The sequence below is a fragment of the Sciurus vulgaris genome (genome assembly GCF_902686455.1).
Source record: "Sciurus vulgaris genome assembly, chromosome: 6".
In the NCBI taxonomy this organism is placed as follows: Eukaryota; Metazoa; Chordata; class Mammalia; order Rodentia; family Sciuridae; genus Sciurus; species Sciurus vulgaris.
Genome location: NC_136466.1, coordinates 30,741,625 through 30,764,526, shown reverse-complemented (window position 1 = coordinate 30,764,526; position 22,902 = coordinate 30,741,625). Strand labels below are relative to the sequence as shown.

The 22,902-nt window shown below is 47.4% G+C and overlaps 1 protein-coding gene across 5 annotated transcripts in view; it reads left to right on the top strand.

Annotated features, from left to right (window-relative positions):
- The window catches only part of P4HA2 (prolyl 4-hydroxylase subunit alpha 2), a 32,592-nt gene extending 12,113 nt beyond the window's left edge, over positions 1-20,479 (top strand). For 4 of the 5 annotated variants that reach the window (XM_079145962.1, XM_079145964.1, XM_079145965.1 and 1 more), the window contains 11 exons: positions 1,217-1,354; positions 5,022-5,261; positions 6,101-6,294; positions 7,066-7,242; positions 10,986-11,056; positions 11,294-11,393; positions 15,368-15,421; positions 15,973-16,038; positions 18,057-18,125; positions 18,488-18,584; positions 20,011-20,479. In XM_079145962.1, the coding sequence (XP_079002088.1) occupies positions 1,217-1,354; positions 5,022-5,261; positions 6,101-6,294; positions 7,066-7,242; positions 10,986-11,056; positions 11,294-11,393; positions 15,368-15,421; positions 15,973-16,038; positions 18,057-18,125; positions 18,488-18,584; positions 20,011-20,081 (1,277 nt within the window). In that variant the 3' untranslated portion in view covers positions 20,082-20,479. Of the gene's footprint in view, positions 1-1,216; positions 1,355-5,021; positions 5,262-6,100; positions 6,295-7,065; positions 7,243-10,985; positions 11,057-11,293; positions 11,394-15,367; positions 15,422-15,863; positions 15,924-15,972; positions 16,039-18,056; positions 18,126-18,487; positions 18,585-20,010 lie in introns of all 5 variants that reach the window. The other variant, XM_079145966.1, reaches the window with a different exon arrangement.
- The last annotated feature ends 2,423 nt before the right edge of the window (positions 20,480-22,902 follow it).

The window sequence follows — 22,902 nt, the reverse complement described above, 5'->3', positions numbered from 1 at the left end:
CCCTGTCTCTTTTCTCTGAGTTGCGAGTGCTGGTTAACTTCAGACTAGCTGTCTCTCTGGCTGACACATTTCAGCTCATGTGGCCAGACTGGGTCGGGCTTGGCTGGGGACAGGGTGGCCTCCAGGGAGGGATTGGTGAACTCAGCGGGGCTGGAGCTGTGCCCAGTGAGCTCACTGCCTCCAGAAGCCACGCCTGCCTTTCCCAGACCCCGCCTCCTAGGCCTGGCCTGTAGCTCGGAACAGTCAGTTCTGCCTGCTCTGCGGGAGACTGAGCCTGCTCAGATGATCTCTGCTCACTGACCTTGTTCTCCACACCCTCCCCTCTTCATCAAATCTGGAAAACTTTAAAATTACCTAGAAGGATACTGAACAGGCTCAGAGAGCAATAGGTTGTTTTCCTCTTTGAGTTCTTGCCCCTGGGGCGTGCTGACAGTGTCGTGTGGCTTTTTCAAGGGGGCATGTTTTCTATTTCCTGGATTCTGAACTCTTTTGGAGTCCCTAATCATGAAGCCAGAAGGAAGACAAGGTAGTAGCTTCTTGACCCCTGGATCCCCAGGCTTGGCTAGAAATGAGTATTTGAGTCTGTTGTGAGAGTAGGTTGCAGTGTGTGCTGCCACTCTTGGGAAGGGGCCAGGGAGGGAATACCCTGGGGTTTCCCTCCCAATTCTCAGCTCACAGATGGAACTGAAGGCCCAAATCAGCCTGGGAGTCCTGGAATTGCAGGAGATGCCTCTCTTGCTGTATGACTTGGGTTTAGAATCCCAGTAAAGCCTCAGTAGGTGCACTTTAGTGGTCAGAGGCTTTTCCTGGATCCAGGCTATGGTCCTGGGCATGAGAGAGCTCATGGCTTGACTTCTAGACTCCCAAATGTTAACCACTGGACAGGCCATTTCTGTTCAGTTTCAAATGAGCAGCACAGGTGGTAGGACACTGAGGAGTGGAAAAAAAAGTTCATGGCCTGGAGCAGTCCAGGAGGACTTCCTGGTGGAAGGGCATACTCTCTCTCCCATAGCCCCCAGTACTGGGAATGGAACCCAGGGCCTCAAACATGCTGGGCAAGTGCACCACCACTGAGCTACATCCCCAGCCTGTCTCTGAGGTGAGAGGCAAGGGGATTCCCTTATCCAGAGACCCTCTGGTGGCTGCCTCTTTGGGCCCAGGAGTATTTCTGCCTCTGGATCCAGGGTAACCTCTTGTTCTCACTCTCATTTGGAAGGTTTTATTGCCAACCTCTCAGTGCAACGGCAGTTCTTCCCCACTGATGAGGACGAGTCCGGAGCTGCCAAAGCCTTGATGAGGCTTCAGGACACATACAAGCTGGACCCAGACACGATTTCCAGAGGGGAGCTTCCAGGTAACTCAGCACTTTGGGACTTTGCCCACCCTGCATGTGTCTCTTTGCTAGCTGGACAAGGAAGAGGCAGCATATGGTCTCTGCCTCTACTGATGATCCTCTCTTGGATCCTTATTTAGTGTCTCCTGTTCTCAGGATAGCCACCTCCCTCCATGCGTTAGCCAAGGTCCTCCCTCTCCTCCTGTGTCTCAGAAAATGCTGAGGCTGCTATCAGGAACCCTGTTGGACAGTGCCCCCAGAGCAAGCACCACAGATCTGAGGCCAGACCTGCTACCATCTCCCACTATCCCGATTTTTTTTCCAAGGCTGATCTCTGGACTCACTGCCCCCTCTCCTAGGTTCTTGCAGTTACAGTCTCTGCTCCTTTCCATTCTGTCCCCACCTCTTCGGGGTCATTCCTTGAACTCATACATATACTCTATTCTTGCTCATCCCAAACTCCTCCCTCAGGGTCCACGACTCTTTGGTCTCTGCTGCTGGTCAGTGTCCTCTCCCCTTCTGGGTAGGCTATGGGATAGAACGATCTGCACTCTTTCTCCACTTCCTGGTTCCCAACTACTCCTGACTCCACAGTGACCCCACAGTGCTTTTGTGCCTGCTGTGCACCAACCATGCTGGGCTGGTAAAGCCAACAGACATTTCAGGCATCATGTTCTTCAACTTTTCAGCAACATTCAACACATCGATTGCCCCATTCTGCCTGATATTCTCCCCTCCTTTGAATTCTGGGATACTGATCTTGGATTCTCCTCTTTTGGCCTCTGTAGTCACTCATTCTCTCTCTTTTTTAAACCAGTTGCTTCTCCATTGACTTCCTCCATGTTAATGTTTGTAAGAAGATATGCTGGGTTTGGAGAGCTGTTCAAGACCAGTAACCCTAGGGACTCATTAGACCTTGAGTACTATCTCACTTGTGGGGACCCCAGAGAAGATACAGAGAGATCTATAGTGTGTGGAATCTTTCTTCCTCTTTAGGTTTTCTGCTACTGGCTAGGTGAAGCCTGGGGCCTTGGCCCAGAGGAGTCTGATGAGCTAGCAGAAGTGGGCATGGACTTCTTATTTCTTCTTCACTCAGGTCTTAGACCAAGCCAGGCCATGAGCCTGGAGAGAGAAGGCAGCTAAGGGCACCTGCAGGATCCCCTCACCCTGTAGCTGTTGTATTGGTTAGTTGGGGAGGGAGCTGCACCCTGACAGTGACCTTTCACACTCAGTTAACACACCTGTGAGTTAACTGTGAGGACTCGATTCCTATGTGCCTTCCCCAGGATCCCAGCAGTTTTCATCCCTTGAGGCATTTCCCACACATGGTTTATTTCCACATCTGAGTTTCCCACCAGGACAGCCTCTTGAGCTTCCACCCAGTGTTCTATGCTTGGATATTCCATGAACATGTCAAATTTCATGTGTCCTAGATTGAAATCCTTAACTCCTTTGAACTGTTGATGTAATTCCCTCACCTATTCTTTGAGCAAGAAGCATCTCCTTCTAGTGGCAGCCTAAGCCAGAATCCTGAGGCCTCTAGATTCTCCTTTCCCCAATGTCTTCTGTATTGTCCCCTCACTGCTGCCCCATGACCACTTCTTTTCAGCTAGATTATTAAAATATCAGCTGACTTGTTATATATTCACACATATTGCAATATTGCACATGATATAACAATATGTCACTATCATTCCCCAAGATTTCCCTTTTCCGTTCTCTGCCTTCTCCCCGCTGCCCCTTTCCTCTGCTCTATTGATCTCCCTTCCAGTTTCATGAGGATCCCTCCCTACCCCCACCAATTTTTTTTTTCCTTTTTCCTCTAGTTTCCACATATGAGAGAAAACAGCCCGGGACTCTGCGATTCGCTTATTTCATTTAACGTAATGTTCTCAAGTTCCATCCATTTTCCTGCAGTTGTCCAGCTCTCTTTGTAAGACCACCCTCCATGTTGTCTTTAGCACACTAGAACCTGGTCACAATGCTTAACTTTCAGGGATAAACCCAAACCCCTCCTATATGTAGTCTTTGTGGTCCCCTGTATCCCTGGCTCCTTGCCCATGGTTCTTGGCTTCTCCATTGCTGAGCTCCTTGGTTCATCACATTTCCTCTGCAGGAATACCTTGGCCCAAGTCAGCTGGGCTACTCCATGTCTGACTGCCTTTCCACACTCAGCTCAGCTGTCACTCTGCAGGGTGTACTCTCCAAGGAGTAGATGTTCAAGTTGACTTCTGCGGAGGATGCTGCATGCCTGAGAGCCATTCTTAACATTCTTGGCATCTGTGAGACATTTTGGTAATAGCTGCCAGTCATTCACATCCTGAGGCTCACAGGAGCCATCTTCATATGTCATTTCACTGAATTCTTGGCTAAGCCCTTTAAAATCAGTCTTATCATCTCTATTTAGATAGGTAGATAGGTATTCTCTCTATGTAGGTAGGAGACTGAACTTAAACTGGGTAGCTTGACTGCAGTCACAGAGTTAGTGATATACTGAGGCCCACACAGACTTGGCTTTGTCTAGTCCCAGAGCTCCATCTCTCTATGCTACACAGCATCCTTTGAGGTAGGTTCCCGGGAATACAGAGCCAGCTGAAATCTGCGGTGGTGCATGGAGAGGGGAAAGGGGCCCTAGGGACCCCCATCCCTGGCCTACCTGCAGCTCCAGCCTGTGATTACTCCCCGCAACTTCGTATCCTACTTCGCTGGTTCCTGAGCTACCCAGTCTCTAAAGCGGGCACTTCCTACTGCAGAGGGAATTTCATTTGGGGCAGAGGTCCATCTTGGATATCAGGCAGAAGGGGCCCACTTCTGAGGCAGTTCTTTCTTATCAACCATGTCCACATGGCTTTGGGGGAACTCCTGTGCTTTCCAGTAGGGGTCACAGCCCTCCTTGTTCCTCACGGGACCTGTTTTCTCATTATTCCTGGAAGAACACACATAGTCTTTCCGTCCTGAGCCTTCCCTAAACCCTGCATTTCCCTATTGCCACTCCTCTTGGCTTAAAACTGACTTCATGGTCACTTTCTAGTGCTCAGCTCACAGCCAAGACCTGAGGTCTCAAGGCCTGCTGAGTGGTGCTCACCAAGGTCCCTGCTGCCTGACGGCCAAAGCCAGCACTGCAGCCTCTGCTCCTGGCCCCCCTCGGTGTCTGTCACACTGCTCTGGCTCCCTCTGTTTCCTGCCTCTTAGTTCTTTGTTGATGTTATGTGTCCTCTGTCCTTTCTGAGTGGGTGCTCCCTGGGGCTCTGGCCTCAGCCACCTTCTCCACTCCTCCCTCAGACTTTTTTTTTTATAAGTGATCACCCTCATTGGTGGCTTTTGCTGCCACCTGAATTCTATTTCTTCAGCTAATTTTTCTATCCTCCCAACTGGTGCCAGCTGCCCATCACATGTCTTCCCCTGTGTGGCCCACAGGACCTTCACACCGTACTCAACACTACTTGTTGGTGGGTTTCCTAGGATTGCCATAACACAGCTCCTTCCCCCTTGGGAAAAGGGGAGTCTGATGCTGGGAGATTTGCTGTGAACCCCAACCCAGAGCAGAACCCACCTGTCTGTGGTTACTGTATCAGTGGCACATCGGGGCATATGGTCTGAGGTCCTTGTGGGATTCTGCTGTGATAGGAACCTCCCCTGATAACCCAGCAATTTTTTGGATCCTGACTGTTGGACTCTCCTGCTGCAGGAACCAAGTACCAGGCAGTGCTGAGTGTGGACGACTGCTTCGGGATGGGCCGCACAGCCTACAATGAAGGGGACTATTATCACACGGTGCTGTGGATGGAGCAGGTGCTAAAGCAGCTTGATGCTGGGGAGGAGGCAACTGTGGCCAAGGCCCAGGCACTGGACTACCTGAGCTACGCCGTGTTCCAGTTGGGTGACCTGCACCGTGCCCTGGAGCTCACCCGTCGCCTGCTCTCCCTTGGTAAGGAGGTTAGGGGAAAGTAAGACAGAGATAGGGAGCTGGCAGAGGAACTGGATGAACTCTGCTGGATGCACTACTTGACCCTTCTTTTGGGACTGAGTCAGCTTGACCTGTCACCTGGTCAGTGACTAATGGCACATTCCAACTGCCAGCCAGCTCTTTATGCATTAGCCCCTGCCCAGTTGCTGATGGGTGTACTCTGTGGCACCTCTTACATGGGAACATTGCCATCTGGAGTTTCACAGACCAGCAAAGCCTTTTGTATGCCTCTGCTTTCCATGGGACCCTGAGATGAATGTCAACTAAAGTCACTGAACATTCTTGAGCCTCAGTTTCCTTACCTGAGGAGTGTCACAGAAATCCTGCCATGCCTGCTTTGGACGCTGTGATGTCCACAGGATAGAGCTATGGCTATTCTTTCTGCTCGTGTTTCATCTTGCTTCTAGCTATGGCCAGTGGACAATACAGTCGCCAGCAGTGCCTGAAGTCTGAAGAAGGGCTGTAAATGGAAATATAGCTGTGACAGGGAGGAGGCAGGTCTGGGAATTCTGCTCTGTACTGGGGACCCTGGGGCATCCAGGGAGGCCTGAGGAGGAAGCCTCCTCTGTGACTGGCTAGGGGTTCCCTCCTTTGATGATGCTTCTCTCTCAGCTCTGACCGGAATGGGGAGTCCTCCATTGACTTTTCGGCTCTCACCCACACACCTAGTTAGGTGCTGAAGGCAGAGGGCAACACACAAGTAGGCTGCTGGGAGGGAAACCGCTTACTGAATAATTGATCTGAACGACCTAACAGATGTTTGTGGTTTCCTTTTCCTTCTTGTTCTTTGCTTTTTCTAGACCCAAGCCATGAGCGAGCTGGAGGGAATCTGCGGTACTTTGAGCGGTTATTGGAGGAGGAAAGAGAAAAGCAGTTGTCAAATCAGACAGAAGCTGTGCTAGCTACCCAGGGAAGCCTCTATGAGAGGCCAGTGGACTACCTGCCTGAGAGGGACGTGTACGAGAGCCTCTGCCGTGGGGAGGGGGTTAAACTGGTGAGTCGTGGGAGGGGGCACAGTGCCCAGACTGCAGACCTGGACGCCTGATGTGGGCAGGCAGGTTTGGGAGGATGTTCCCTGTGTATAGATACTTTTCTTAGCATCTCCCCCAGTTCTTGGTAGCATCTGCTGAGGCCGACGTGTGGGTGTGCTCTGAGGTGTAGGACTGGAGAATTTCCCTGATGCCCCAGGTAGAATTTCCATCCTCCAAATTATTGCTGTGCTCCCCTCCTCACCCCAGCTTGCCCAGCTTTTGCTCATCTCACTGTTGTGAGGAAAAACATGGGTATGGATGTGCTTTAGGTTCCCAGGGAAGTCATAGTGTAAGTGGAGAATAAGTCTCTATGGTAAAGATGAAGCCCTTGCTGGAGCTTGTTGTTAGCACCACTGGTTTTGGGGAGCCCTGGGCTTCCAGTGTTTCCTCACAGAGGCTCAGGTGTGAGGCAGGCTCTTGCCATTTCCATGCCTGTCCACTTGGCTCTCACTGTGTCCCCCTCTGCCTACCCTCCAGACCTTTTTTAATCTCTCTGAAAGGGTCTGGAATCGCCCTCTGCCACAGGACTAGTGGACATGAGGTGATCTTGCGAGAGAAGAAAAGTTGCATGATTTGTCACTTCATGCCAGTCAAGCGGAGAGGCTTTTCTTCTGTGGCAGGGCAGCAGGGAGCAGCAGCTGGTCATGGGTGTGAGACAGTGTCCACAGACAGCTGGCCTGGGACCGAGGTTAAGGTCTCACTCGGCTCAGTGTCTGCTTCTTTGTGCTCCCCAGACACCCCGGAGGCAGAAGAGGCTTTTCTGTAGGTACCACCATGGCAACAGGGTGCCACAGCTGCTCATCGCCCCCTTCAAAGAGGAGGACGAGTGGGACAGCCCGCACATCGTCAGGTACTACGATGTCATGTCTGATGAGGAAATCGAGAGGATCAAGGAGATTGCAAAACCCAAAGTAGGTGTCTCTCTGTAGGTCCTCCTAGGGGTGCTGAAGGGGACAGCTTCTCTTTCATCTCTAGCGGCAGGGGCAGTTTGTTTACCTAGTCAAGTCCTTATCGTTGTCTAGCATGAGGCAACTGTGGGGTTACTGAGATGCTGCAGACTCAGCCTGACCTGTGGGTTCATGGTGTAATGGGAAAGAAAAGTGAGGGAACTAATGTGGACAACCAAGCACTATGGTCAAAGGTCATTTTGGGAGCAGGGCATGCTCATAGTGAGAAGGGTTAGTTCACCTGGTTGGGGGACTGACGTGCAGGTGAGTGTTTTTTAGGAAATATTCCATAAGGTGCTGGGAAGCTGGGTCCTGTGGCACTCCTGATTGGGACTGCAAAGTGGTAATTTACTTGGAGGAGATTGTTCATCTGTATGCTATTGGGTTTTCTCACCCAGGGGCCTGCCAGATCTCTTTCCATTTATTCAGACCTTTTACAATTTTTATTAAGTTTATCCATAGGTGGCTTTTTTGTTATTATAATTTTTTTCTTCACAGTATATTTTTTAGTTTTTATTTTTGTTTGTACTAATTAGTTATAAATGACAACAGGATGCATTTCAATTCTTTGTATATAAATGGAGCACAACTATTCCTTCTTCTGGTTGTACATGATGTAGAGTTATGTAATTCGTGTGATCATACAAGTACCTAGGGTAATGATGTCAATCTCATTCCACCATCTTTCCCACTCGCCTGCCCCCTTTGCTCCCCTCACTCCCTTCTGCCCAATACAAAGTTCCTCCATTCATCCCCCTCCCCCATTATGGACCAGCATTCACATATCAGAGAAAGCACTTGGCCTTTGGTTTTTTGGATTTGGCTTATTTTGCTTAGCATGATATTCTCCAACTCTATCCATTTACCTGCAAATGCCATAATTTTATTCTCCTTTAAGACTGAGTAATATTGCGTTGTCTTCACTCTATTTTAGCTGATTACATTATTATATATTAAACTTGATTTAAAAATGTATCTTATGATACTTGCTAATTGTTCCTGAGTTCTTAAGGTGACAGGACCTAGTCCTAAATACTTAAATCATATTTAATCATATGTGTGTTAAGTAGACTGTGACACTGGCTTTATTTCACCTTTGGAGAAGCTGACTTGTGCAGGTCACGGGTGGTGGTTGAACTCACTTTCTTCCTTTTTGATTTTTAACTGATTCTCTTGGGTACATGTAATATCATCTGCAAATAAGAAAAAAAATTGTTATCTCCTTCCTAATACTTGCAATTCCTTTGTTTATATTGTCCAATTGAACTGCCTAGAATTTTTGAGGCATCCTTGTTTCTGAATTTCCTGGAAATTCCTCTTGGTTTTTTAAATTTGTGTGTGTGTGTGTGTGTGTGTGTGTGTGAGAGAGAGAGAGAGAGAGAGAGAGAGAGAGAGAGAGAGATTATAAAATTATTCTTCTATTTCTAATTCATAGAAGCTTGCTCCCATTTAGAATCATCCACCACAGATGATTGGAAGGGAGGATTTAGCTGGATTCTCTATTTCTCTGCTCCTAGTAGAATTGGAGTGGCCAGAAGGCCCACTGCTCCTGGAGAGAGTTCTCTTCTGGTTCCTGGACCTCATCTTGGAACAACCTTGTTTTGAGGTCCTAGGACACTAAGGGTTAGGGTCACTTGGTATCATTGATGTGGCTAAGGGAGGGTCCAGCTAGTGTGTGTGGAAAAATGGATACTAGGACCCCGCTTTCCACTCCCTGGGAAGCCCCAAAGTCCTCCAGGAAAGAACACTACTTTTCTGGGTTCCAGGTGAGAGAGGGGGTGGAATGCCAAAATCTCCTGAGAGATTCCTTACTGTCCCTCAGTCCTAGACACTGAGAACTTTTCTGTGCGTGTGGTTCACGCACACACACATGGAAGAGCTGCGGCAGGGAGCAGTGGGAAAACTTGCCTTTGAACAGGAGCCATGCCAAGAGCCAAATGTGTTGGCCATCATAAGCTGACCTCTCCTTTCCGGAGGCTATGAGGGACAGATGCTATTCTGGCTTTGAAGTGGGGCCAGTGAGCTTAACTTGGCCTGTGGGGAATGCTTGGCAGCTGCCTGTGGGTCCCCAGCCCACTTTCAAAATAGCCCTGTCTGTCCCTAGGGGCAGAGCACAGTTGCCCAGCGTCTCCTTGTGGGGACCAGGCCAACGTCGAGGCTCCAGTGTTTGGATGGGGTCTAGCTGTGGCAGCAGCTGTCATCAGGGAGGGACGGGCATCAGCTGAGCTCAGAAAAGACCCACAGAGAGCCATCCATCCAGGGAAGCCATCCATTCTGGTATGCTGGCCACCTTATTAGAACATGAAGCAGCACAGTGTCCAGGTGGGTTGGTTTCACCCCCTGGCAGACTTTTGGTCTGTCCACTCCTCTCTGTCCCTTCTGCTGTGACCTCCTCGCTAGCCACCCTCTTCTCACTCCAGTCCTCTTTGGTCAGCTCCCCACAAGGTGTGCACAGTGGTGCCTCTTACCTTTGGTTGTGAATGTCGCTCCCCTGCATAAAGCTTGCCCTGTCTCTCATGGGCCATGAGATTGCATCAGACCTGGACCTTGCTTTCCACTCAGTCTTTTCTCATCTCTCTCCTTCACATCACCCCTAATTCACAGTCAGCACCATATGCTCTTTCATCCCTCTGCATCACCACCCTTTCCCTGTTCCTGTAATGCTCCCCTCCTTCACTACTCTTATTTAACCTTCAGATCTCATCTAGGTGGTTCCTTTCTCTTGGAAGCTGTCTTGACTCTGAAATATTTTCACCCATACATGCTGAAATTACTTGACTGGTTTTCTGCTTTCCTCTCCCTGACTGGATTTGAGTTAAATGAGGGCAGGATCCATGTCTCAGTCACCTAGCACATAGTAGGCACTTTTCACATATTTACTTCAAGGGAAAGTACTTTGGAGGTGGGGTAACTGGGCCTATGGCCCCACCCACGTGAGGACTTTAGGACAGTCCACAGTCGAAGCACATGGACCCTTGCCCTGGGGGCCTCCTGACAATAGCATTAAGCCTCTTTATGGGGACTGGGGAGATGAAGTAGGTGAGCAGTGTGTGTGTGTAAGAAGGTGGGGTGGGTGTATTCAGGTAGTGGTTCATTTATTTCAACGTGAAAATCCCTTTCCTGGTTTTGTCATCTGATTTTGTGAGGCTCCTGAGGGAGTGAAAACTCTGCAGCACAGGAGCACATTGTGCTGGGTGGCACATCAGGAGAGCATTTGGATGGCTCTCTTGGCAGAGGAGGGCACTGGGGTTCAGAAGGATGTAGAACTTGACCAAGTCAAGAGAGGCACACAAATTGAGGCTCAGGGATCATGGCACAGACCGAATGTGGTGGGAGCAGCTCAGCTCAGCTGTGCTGACTCAGCATGGTCTGTGGGTCTGGCAAAGAGGGAGGCTATCTAGGCAGATACCTAGATGGACAAAGCCAAATCCATAGGCATGATTGTGCAGGTATCACAGACCTGGGAAGGAGAAGGGATGAGTAGTGACCAAGCAGGGAAGTGGCGAGGGTCTGATAGCAGAGAGGGAAGGTGGAGGCCTCAGATGCCTGCTTTGGCCTGGCCTACAGGGTCATGGGGTCTTGATAGAGCCTCTGCCTGCAAAGCTGTTTCTCCTACCAATGGGGCTGCCAGATCTTGTCCCCTCAGTGCTCTCTGAGAAAACACAAGGCCAAAAAGGTTAAGTCTGCCCTGTCTTCCTGACCTCCAGCTTGCACGAGCCACTGTTCGTGATCCCAAGACTGGTGTCCTTACTGTTGCCAGCTACAGGGTTTCCAAAAGGTAAGCAAAGATACTAGGGGGTGGGTATGTAACTGTTCAAGCCCAACTCCAAGGCTTCCCAGTACCTACCCAATGGAGGGTGGCTTGGCTTAAGTCTGCTAACACCTCCATATCCTCTTTCAACATTCACCCTGTTCTGCTTATCAGTGCTGGTCTTGATGCTGGGGAGAGAAGACAGGACCTCATCTAAGCCTGCCTTCTCCATTTTCTTTTACCTGTTCTCTTCTTTTGTCCCAGCTCCTGGTTGGAGGAAGCCGATGACCCTGTTGTGGCCCGAGTAAATCGTCGGATGCAGCACATCACAGGATTAACAGTAGAGACAGCAGAATTATTGCAGGTACAGTTGGTCCCTGGGACCATAGGAGTTGGGAAGGGGGTATGTCTGGCTAGATGGTCTTCCAAGGTACACATTCTGGGTCTAGGAAGGCTTGCCTAATAAACAGTATAACTGCACCATGCTGTGAACATGGAGTAATCTCGTGCTGGGAAAACCAGAATCTATAATATCCACTGCATTCAGCATGAATGCATAAATGCAGTTAGCATTTGACAAATGTCAACTGAGCATCTACTGTGTGCTCAAGTACCATGCTAGGGCTAGGGATCAGTGATGGGCACAGCAGCTTGATTCTTGTCTTCTTGACTACTTAAATTCAAATCCTAGGATTATCTTCCAAGGTTTTGATTCTGTGTCATAGTGAAATGCACTTGGAGGTGAGATAAAGCGTTCTGTGATATGTTGCTAGGGAAAAATGGGAGACCTGGACTGGTTAGCTGGTGAAGGTGGAATGCTCTTGTCAAAGTACTCCCATTGAGACCCTAGCTTCCCACCTTCATTTCCATGGTGGAACCACACTGAGAGGTTCTGGATAGAACTCCTTAACAGTGTGTCCTTGTGGGCACCAAGTACAAATCAGCACTGGCTCGCTCTCTTCTGAACATCAGAACTCCTGGGTGCTTTTATAAAACTATGACCTGAGAAACTATCATAGAAGCTTCACTAGCATCTTTCTAGAGTCCCTGGATCTCTGTTTGACTAGAGTGTCTGTACATTTAAAAGTAGCACCTTCACCTTTAGGCTTGGCATTTGGGTCTGACCAGCTGTAGATTCCATTAGAATATTGACTGAAAGTCATTTGGGAAGGATTCTCTGAACCTTTACTTGGACATATCCAAGCAAAAAAGCACTCACTTCTACCTCCTCTGTTGGAAGCTGCATCTGCAATCAGGAAAACCAGTTTCAAAGGTCATCATAATGGATTTGTGTGAAATCCAACAGTTTTCAAGAACACACTGATTATAAACGTGTATTTGTAAAACAGTCTTGTGAAATTTTTTTCATAATTTTTCAGTGCAACTCAACTTAGTGTTGCCTAGTTTTAAAATAAGTTCTGCAGATAAGCAACACAATAAAGGACTTCTGCTACATCCCCTTCTTTGCCTCCTATGTGCTAGAAAATCATTTCAAGAAGATAGGGAGTTCTCCATGCACTACACACATATCTGTTGGCATTATCTTGACTTAAGTCTTCCTGGAGCAGGTTTTTTGTTGCTGTTTTATGACATCTGCCACTGCTTCTTTCACATCAGAGGCAGTGTTCAGTGTTCTCATGGTTCTGAAGGACAGCAGTCTGCTTGATTGGCTGATTCTATACCATGAACCACAGGGCTGAGTGGATAGGATCTGTGCTCTCTTGCTGCCCTGTCCTGAACCACATGAACCACAGGGCTGAGTGGATAGGATCTGTGCTCTCTTGCTGCCCTGTCCTGGCTGGCTGCCTGTCTACACTCTCTGTACCCCTGTCTCACCTTCAACCATGGAAGACAGCAGCCTCTTGCCACAGGCTGGCTTCTCTGCTATAATCTTTGCTTCATCTTTCTGGCCTCACATTGTGTTGTAACTCAATCATCTGGTTTCTGAATGTCACAACTCTCAGTGGAGGGACCCTTAGAGCAAGGGCTCTTTTGGAAGATCTAGCCCACAGTTCCCAAGTGACTGAGATGCAGATTTTGTTTTCATTCTTCCTCTGGGAACTATCATGACTTTTTATTTGAGAGCCAGTTGTGTTGTGAAAGCTTTGATCTTACCTGGTCTTTGGAACAGGAACCTGGATTTCAGTACCTGTTCCTGAATGCTCACTCTACAGGTACTGCATGTGATGTGATAAATACCTAGGCACCAGCAACAGCCCATGCACCAGGGTCCCTTTGGAAATGCTGCAGGCTTTTGGAAAGAAGCTGGTTCTTCTGCTACCTGTCAACACTCAGCTGTAGTTCATATGTTCCCTCTAGACCTTTTTGGAGAAAAAGGGCTATAGAGGGGTTGTTATGAATTGAATAGGGACCTGTGTGATGAAGGAGTTGATGCTGCATCTCCAGGATTCCCCAAGATTAAAGACTTCTGGCCTGATGATATCTCAGCGTCTTCAATGGTTTTTAATTTTTTTTTTTTTACTTCACTCTGGCCTGAGCATCATAAATACCCATGTCTTTCAAATGGCCGACTCTACCTTATAGCATTAAGAAGTATAAAGTTTCATATGAATACCTTCTCACAGGAATCAGTGTTGATATATAGTTGCTTATTATTAAAGGTATGAATCTGGGTCTTCAGTGTGCAGAGATTGTGAATCTGATTGCTTCAAACCCGGAAGTTCCCATGACTTCTGTGCTTTCTTTGGGACCATATTAAAGGGTGTAGCTACAGTGACTTCAGCACTGTGATCAAATATAATTGTCCAAACTATTAAAAGATGAGCCAGCTATTTTGCAGTGCAACTTCTTTCACTGTCTAGGATCTCGAAGTTTAGTCACTTCATCAAAGGAGCAGGTGAGTTACAAAGTGCAGTCATGTTCTGCAGCCCCAGCAATAAGCAGTGATGGAAATTTCTGGAGTGTCTTGGCATGCTAGTCACAGCCATGTCTAGAATTTTCTTCAAGTTCTTGTTTAGAATGGATACCAGGAATGGATACATTTATGAAAACATGGAATAGCACTTCCTCACAGGCTCTATCTAGCACTTCCTTCCTTCAAATAATAGCTCTGTCTCCAGCCCCAGGCACCTGCTGCCCCAGGCCTCTTTAAGCTGTTGACAGGATCTCAGGTATTTCTGGTGCAGGAATCTTGAAGACTGAAGCACTGGATGACAGTGTATTTTCATTCTGCCATGATTCTTTACATCACAATTTTTATTTTTGTAGACATGGAAAAATATATTGCCCAAATTTTGCATTTTATCATATTTGGTACATATCATTTGTGCTCCAACTGGGGGATTTCCTCTCTTGTAAGGTCCATCCTCCCTTTTTCTCCCATATCTGAAGATCTCCATTATTGCCAGTTTTGCAGCATCCCTCTCCTGACTGTTAGAATGGGCAAAAAGGATACACAAAAGATAGTGATTTGGCAAGAACTAGTGGCTGAGCCCCAAAGGTTTCTAGGGTTTCAGTAAAAAACAGTGGACAGCTGTTCCTAGAAAGATTTGTGGTGCCACTTGATTCATCAAGTGGATTATGTCAAATTCTGCATTTTCTTTTAAACCTTTTCTCTCATCGTATCTACTGAAGCTAAAGTAACCTTTGTGATCTTGGATGTTACATTGTGTATCCACATAGTGTTCACAAAGGATTTGGGATTTCTAATCCAATTAGTGACACCTGGTAATTGCAGAGGCTGCTGTGGCTCAGGTTGTTACAGGTGCAGGCTTACTGCAGGGGTGCTGAGGTGATAAAGCAATTCTTGGCCATTCAGCAACTGGCCACCATATCCTTCTCTTGTGTGCAGGAAGTGCTCCATGCAGTGCCCCACTCAGCCTGACCAAGAACAGCTGCTGAGAAATGGAGGCAGGAGGAATAATCTTGAGCCAGGTGTGGTGGCATGTGCTTGTAGTTCTAGCTATTCAGGAGTCTAAGGCAGAAGGATGGCTTGAGCCTAAGAGTTTGAGCAACACAGTAAGACCTTATCTCAAAAAACTCAATTTTGAGTTTGGTCTTGACTTTTCTTTGGATCACCTTCTCATTTGCTCTCAAACTGGCTCCCTCTTGAGCCATCTGAGTATTCTTGAAGGGCTGGTGCTTCTCCACAAGTCACCCATCTTTGTCTTTTCAGGGAACCATATATATTCTTGGGCATAGCTATGGAGATGTTTGCAACACTTGCTCTGCCTGTGCTGTCAAGACAAGATTGTCTTCCTCCTTAGAGAGGCTGCTCTTGGGGCATATGATTGTTGGGAGGCACGGGGAGGTGGTATCTGTGTTATGAGTGTGTTCATGCTGCGGACAAGGCCCAATGCTGTTAAAATTTCTCACCAGGTTGCAAATTACGGAATGGGAGGACAGTATGAGCCACACTTTGACTTCTCCAGGGTAAGACCCAAGTCACAGAGGGCCCCACTCTGGTTGATTTGAGAAGGCTGGAGCTTCTAGGAGCATTTCAGCCTCAACATCACCCCTCCCCCTCCCACTTTCTGCCTCACCAGGGGAGACTGTTACTGGAGGAGCCCAATCTGGAAGCACAGGGTCTGGGGAGCCCAGTGGAGCCTGGCCTTTCCGCCTGGCCTTTCCACCTGGCCTTTCCCCCTGCCCTAACTCTGTTACTTTTCTTTAATTCTAGAGCAAAGGACCTCAGTAGGTCTCTGTGAAAATAATTCCTTGCCCTGGCCAGAATTTCCTTTGTCTGATTGTCCCTTGTTCCAGGCCGTTTTGGGGAACACACAGTTATTATCTTCCATTGTCCCTTTTGGCCCCAGTCACTTGGGTGGTGGGTAAGTTGGTGGCAAACTTGGGTGAAAGTTGTTGTCTGTTGCAGCGACCTTTTGACAGCGGCCTCAAAACGGAGGGGAATAGGTTAGCGACGTTTCTTAACTATGTAAGTACTGGGTCCAGGCCCACTTGTCCACTCTCACTTAATTTTATAGAACCATGAGCAAGATGTTTTCAAGCATTTAGGGACTGGGAACCGTGTGGCCACATTCTTAAACTACGTGAGTATGACATGTGCAGCTTATGGGCCTAAGGGGGACCATGGGTCCAAAGGGCTCTTAAATCCCACCCTCATCAGGCTGATACCACCCACCGTTGGCTAATGGTCCTTTTGTCCCTCAGCACCCTTCTTGGCTAGAGTAGAGAAAGTTGATCTCTGTTCTCATCTGTTTGGCCCCCCAGCCCTATGACTTTATCCCTGGCTCCTCCCCACCCACAATTTTTTTTATTGTGCTAAAATACACATAACATAAAAGTTACTGTCTTAATCATCTTTAAGTGCACTTCAGTGGTATTAGAACCACAATGTCATGTAACCATTGCCACTCTCCATGCTGGAACTCCTCTCATCTCATAAAACTGAAACTCTATTCCTGTTCAATAGTTAATTCCAGAGTCCCCTCCCACAGCCCTTGCCAACCTCCATTCTGGTTTGGATGTCTCACATCACATAATCTCCAGTTGGTGAACTTGTAGAGCATTTTTGTGTGTGAGTGAGGTGGGCTTATTTCACTGAGCACAGTGTCCTCAAGATGCACCCACATCATAACATATGCAGTGTCCTTTTTGTGGCCCCTACCACTCTGAACTTTAAGGATGAGTGCTTGGAGGGATCTCTCCTTGGCAGCAGAGTGAGGATGTGGCTATGAAGTGCTCTTAGCTGAAAGCTGCCTTTGTTTCCCCAGAGGCTGGTGGGCACCTCTCCCCACCTGCTGCCTCAACTCCAGCCACAGGCCATTGGATTTTCATGTGAGGACCAGTTTTCTCTCCCCTCTCTGTGAGAGCCTTCCCTGAAGAGGTGTAGAGACTGTCAAGGAATTCAAGAGATAGTTTATTTTTTCCTTCTAAGTTTTAACTGCATGTGTATTCCATGCTGCGGGCTGTGCGGTGGACAAGCTGCGAGCAGGACCTATGAGGTCTCTCTTGTGGTGCTTGAGGTCTAACATGGGAGACTTACTTTCAACATAAGAGAGATGATTATTTAGTTACCATGGGAACAGGTGCTATGAAGAAGTGGCCCAGGCTTGGGGTTCAGAGAGGGCCTCTCTTGGGAAGTAACAGGTTGGCTGAGACTTAAATGTTGAATGGAATTTAGCTGGTGGAACGTGTTTCTGGCAGAGAAGGGAATGTGTGTAAGCCCAGAAGAGAAAAGGAGCTCGAGATGTTGGAAAAATAGAAGAGGGCCAGTGTGTCTGGAGGGAGAGGCTAATGAGACAGGCAGGCCTTGGGGTTTCCCTGAGTTTGATCCCCAGGGCTGGGGAGTCATTGGGGGTTTTCATCTTATTCATTTAGCATGTGTCCATTGAGTGCTCCTCAGTCAGTCTGGTATGCGTCCTGTGGAAATTCTTTTTAGTTCCAATTTTTTTTAGGCAAAAAAGTGAGAGCCAGATGAGAAAGGAGTGGTGCTTTGGCTGGAGTCGAGGCACACTCCGTGGGCGTGAGTGCAGCCTGGCTGCTGAGGATCTTGTGTGCAGTTCTTTTGGAGGTCTCACCATAAGGGAAAGCAGGCCTCTAGAATCCTAGCATCCCACCTGCTCACCTAGAGGGCAGCTGTTTTGGGAAAGTGAGGGTTAGCCCAGAGCAGCAAGCTGCTGGAGCCAGAGAAGCAGCCCATACAGGTGGGCTCACTGGTGGTGGAAGCAGCAAGGGAGCTCCTGGCCTGGGCAGTTTGCCGGGCATGGTGGCTTAGGTAAGGCCCAAGCTGGGTGGGAATTCAAGGAGCAGCAGTCAGGACGGGAGTATTCTGGTTATAGAGGCAGATTGCTCCCATGAGGGGACAGCCTGGATGTTGGTCTCCTGCTTTTGAATGCTGTGGCATGGAGACCACGCTGGTGAACCACAGGGAGTACACAGGGGTAGAAAGAGTCTCCTGTTTGAAGGATGGCCATGAGCAGAGCCTGCCAGCAGGGACACGCATGCTCAGAGGAGGGCGATCTACACGCCTTGTCATGACTTTTGTGACTCTCTTGCTCTGAGATGCTTGGGTAGAATGGCCAAACCCTATGCCTTGTGTTCCCAGATGAGTGATGTAGAAGCTGGTGGTGCCACTGTCTTCCCTGATCTGGGGGCTGCAATTTGGCCTAAGAAGGTAAGTTCTGATTCTCATGGGTCAGAGGTTTTAGACCTTGACTGTGTCCCCAGTCCCATTCCCGGGCCTGTGTGACTGTCACTGGGATGTGCCTAGCCCCTTCTTCCCTGCGCTCTGGACTTGTGGTCCCAGTATCTACCTGGGGAGAAGGGATAGGGAAGGAAGTCCTTTCAGGGCCAGATGGGTTTCTAAACTTCCACCCACCATGAAGGCTGAGCACTTTTGGAGCCCCAGATCTCTGTTCCTCTGCACACGGGAAAATTGAAGGTGTTTTTGTTCAGGGCAGGGTTTCCAGGGTGCTCGGGTCAGGTCCCCAAGTCCAGTCTCTAAGGATATGTTCTGACAGGTCATCTCTTTCCCAGGGCACAGCTGTATTTTGGTACAACCTTCTGCGGAGCGGAGAAGGTGACTACCGAACGAGACATGCAGCCTGCCCCGTGCTCGTGGGCTGCAAGTGGGGTGAGTGGCTTGAGGGTACTGTTGGCTGAGGTGTTCTCAGCCTGAGCTTTGATTGTGGGCCTCAGGCTCAACTGGGAGACAGCTGCTGCCAACTTTGCACATAGCCAAAACTGTCTCCCTTCTGAGGAGTTTTCTGCTAACTGGAAGTACCAATCAGTCATGTTGCAGTCTACTTGGTTAAGTACTGAGACAACTGGTAGAGAACACTCTCAGAGATGCCCAGACAGCTATAAGCACTGTAGATCCAAGGCAGCTCTCCAGAGGAGTGGGCTCTGGCCAGGGTTCTGAGGGGAGAGCTAGAAGCAGAGAGGGGAAAACCTCCTACCAGGGAAGCAAAGCACAGGCTCCATCCAGCATCATAGGTATGGGGGCTGCTGTCCTTGCCACTTGAAGAAAGGGAGACCAAGAGATAGACTGGAGTCTGGGGCCAAACTGCAGAGGCTGAAATTGACCCTTATCCTGGAAACAGCTGGCCAGAAGTGGTCACACGAGTTTATAACTGTTGGAGTTTGGGGGGTAAATAGTGATAACTTAAAAAAAAAAAAAAAAAGTAAAAAAAAAGAAAAGACAGTAGTTGCTGACTTCAGGAGGAAAAAGTTGTACAAGAAAGGAAATTTAAGTGTGATCTAGATGACTCAAATGTAGCATTAAAGTAACATAATGATGTAAATACTGCATAGTAATGTTAACTAAAATTCATGATTTAACTGTATATACTATTTTCACTATAAGCCTTATAGATAATTTATTCAATTAAGTACATGTGCTGCTTTATTTAGGTTAAATTTTATTTAAAAATCTCTGACTTCAGTGGTGCCCTAAAATAATTTTTTCTTCATTATGAGAGAACTTAGGTTCGAGGAACAGAACTGTGGTTTGTGTGCATTTGAGGCAGCTGGAGGTGACAGTATTGACACTAGCTCTGCTGCTCTGGTGCCCCCAGCACACTGACTGTGTCTGCTGGTCCACAGCGCCTGAGGCATCTGATGGCCAGGCCCGCTGCAGTGCTGACTGGCTTCCTCATGCCCATCCTCTCAGCTTCTACCTGCTAGTTCCTTGTAACAGCAGGCTGTTTGAGGTCCTTGACACAAGCCAGAATGATCCCTGCCTTCATGACTTTCTCATCCTGCTCCCGCTTTCTGCATCCAACCTTGTTGCTATATTCAGTTTCATATTCCAGCCCTGAGGTCTCCTCTTCCCTAAATGGCCAGATGCTCTTTGGCTCATGACAACCTCCACACATGTATCATGTCACTGGCAGAATTTTGTACAATTACCTGTTTACTCATGTGTCTTCCTTAATAGCCCATGAACAACTTGTCTCGCTCAAGTCTGTTTCCCAGAGCACAGTCATCTTGGAGGAGCCATTAATTTTGGCTACTGAAGGGATCAATGAGATTGTAACCTACTTGCTTTCTGTTCACAGTCTCCAATAAGTGGTTCCACGAACGAGGACAGGAGTTCTTGAGGCCTTGTGGATCAACAGAAGTTGACTGAAGTCCTTTTCTGCCCTTCCCCTCTAGCCCCACAGCTCAAGTCGTCTCCCAGTTCAGCGTGACAGATACCTTTATATGTTCCAGCTCCTATCAGGCGGGTCTTTGGAAGAATCAATGTTTGTCTGGAGTGGAGAGAGTGTACTGGGCCAGGTCCTGCGTGACCTCAGTCCCAGCCTCTGCATTTAGCCTGTGCCATCTCTGGCCCCAAGGGTAGCATTGGAGCAGCTGCACCAGAGCCAGGCTGTCTAGCACCTAGCAAGGTGCCTTTGTACCTCAGATGTTTTAGGTGTGAGATGTTTCATTGAACCAAAGTTCTGATACCTTGTTTACATGTTTGTTTTTATGGTATTTTTATCAGTTGTGACTTTAACCAAAAAAAATAAAATATCCCTGCCAGAAGCCTTAAAGAGCCTTATTTGGAATATTTTTTTAAGACCTGGGAACTTTTACCACATTTACCATTTTGTATGTGTCCCCTCTGTGCAGGCAGAGTCTGGACGATGAATCTGTTAGCAGCAAAACCCTATTTTGGGGGTTCTGTTTTAGTGAACTTTTTTGTTGCTGTGACCAAAAGATCTGACAAGAGCACTTTAGAGAAGAAAGAGTTTATTTGATGCTCACAATTTCAGGGGTCTCAGTCCATAGATGGCTGACTCCATTGCTATGGGCCTAAGGTGAGGCAGAATATTATGGTAGAAGGATGTGGAAGAGGAATGCGGCTCAGGACGTGGCAATCAGGAAGCTGAGAGAGCTCTGCTCACCAGGAAGAAAATATAAACCCCAAAGGCATGCCCCTAGTGACCTGTCTCCTCCATCCACACCCTACCTGCCTATAGTTACTGCCCATTAATCCATTTCAGGGGAATAATGCACTGATTAGTTAAGGCTTTCATAACCCAATCATTTTACCTCCAAACCCTCTTACATTGTCTCACACATGAGCTTTTAGGGGACATCTCATATCTCAACCATAACAGGTTCTAGACCTGGTTTAACACTTGTGACAGCTCCAGGCTTAAGTGTCCTTTTCTGGCAGGTCGGGGTAAATGGTCTCTCCTTGTCTCCCAGAGAATGCCAAGAGCATGTATGTTCATGATTGTGATGCTGTCCTATTTGAAATTTCTTTTTTGTTGTTCTAATTAGTTGTACATGACAGTAGAATGCATTTACACATTTTCAGAAATCATACATGTATGAGTGCAATTTCTCATTTTTTTGATTTTCATATTGTAGGATCACAGTGGTCATGCAGCCATATATATACATGAGGAATAATGCCTGTTTCACTCTCCTGTCCTTCCTACCCCCTACTCCCTCCCCTCCCTTCATTCCCTCTACCTAAGTAACTATATTCTTCCCTAGCTGCCCCTGCCTTATTGTGAATTAGCATCCACATATCAGAGAAAACATTCGGCCTTTTTTGCGTTTGGCTTATTTTACTTAGCATGATATTCTCCAACTCCATCCATTTACCAGCAAATGCCATGATTTCATTGTTTTTTAAAGCTGAGTAATATTCCATTGTGTGTATATACCACATTTTCTTTATCCATTCATCTGTTGAAGGGCATCTAGGTTGGTTCCATATTGTTTAGCTATTGAGCTGCTATAAACGTTGATGTCGCTGTGTCACTGTAGTATGCTGATTTTAAGTCCTTTGGGTATAAACCAAGGAGTGGGATAACTGGATCAAATGGTGGTTCCATTCCATGTTTTCTGAGGCATCTCCATACTGCTTTCCAGAGTGGTTGCCCCACTTTGCATTCCCACCAGCAATGTATGAGTGTACCTTTCCCCCCACATCCTTGCCAACATTTATTGTTGCTTGTATTCTTGATAATTGCCATTCTGATTGGAGTGAGATGAAATCTTAGTTTTGATTTACATTTCTAGCAATTAGAGAAATTTCTTATTTTTAAATTTTGAGACGTACATACAGAATTGTTCATGGCGCATGGATATATACTTTAGAATGTGAAGGGGAGTAGGAGCCCTTGTGTCACCAACCCCCTGGCTGGAGATAAGAACTTTTCTGTCACTACCTTTGGTAGCCCCTCCCAGATCCCATCTCTTTCTCCACACCTGGCACCTTGGAGGTAACATCGCCTAGGGACTTGTGGTAGTTCTTCCTTGCTTATCTTTGTAGTTTTGCCACCTTTGCCTAGATCACTGCATATGTGGTTATTTAATTTTCACTGATTTTGAGCTTTTTACGAGTGGAATCAGACTATATATTCTTGGGTGTTTAACTTCTTTTATTTGACATTGTTTTTAAGATTCATCTGTATTGTCATGTAGTTTAATTTTTATAGTTCATTCACACTGTTGTATATTGCAGGGCTATACCATAATATAGTCAATTACTGTTGATGGACATTTGAGTTGGTTTCAGTCTTTGTATGTTAGGATTAATGCTGTGATAAGCATTTTTACATATGATTTCTATTTTACATAAACACGTTTCTGTAGGATATATACCTAGAAGTAGAAATATGGAGTTTTAGTAGGTGTGGCTTCAACTTTACCATAAAATGTGTTCCACAGTGCTTTTATACATTCTCACCAGAAGTGATTCAAGTTTGTTACCCCGCATTTCTCCAGTATCTGATATTGTTACGGCAAATGTGTTTGCATCTTAGCTAGCTTGGTGCATGTCGTGAACTGAATGTTGGCCTCCCCCACTCTCCAAATTCATGTGTTGAAAACCTAACCCCAGGTGGGGTGATTTAGGAGGTGGGATCTTAGGGAAGAAATGTCCTCAGGAGAGTAGAGCCCTCCTGGATGGTGCCTTGTAAATGAGACCCCAGAGAGTTCTCTCTCCC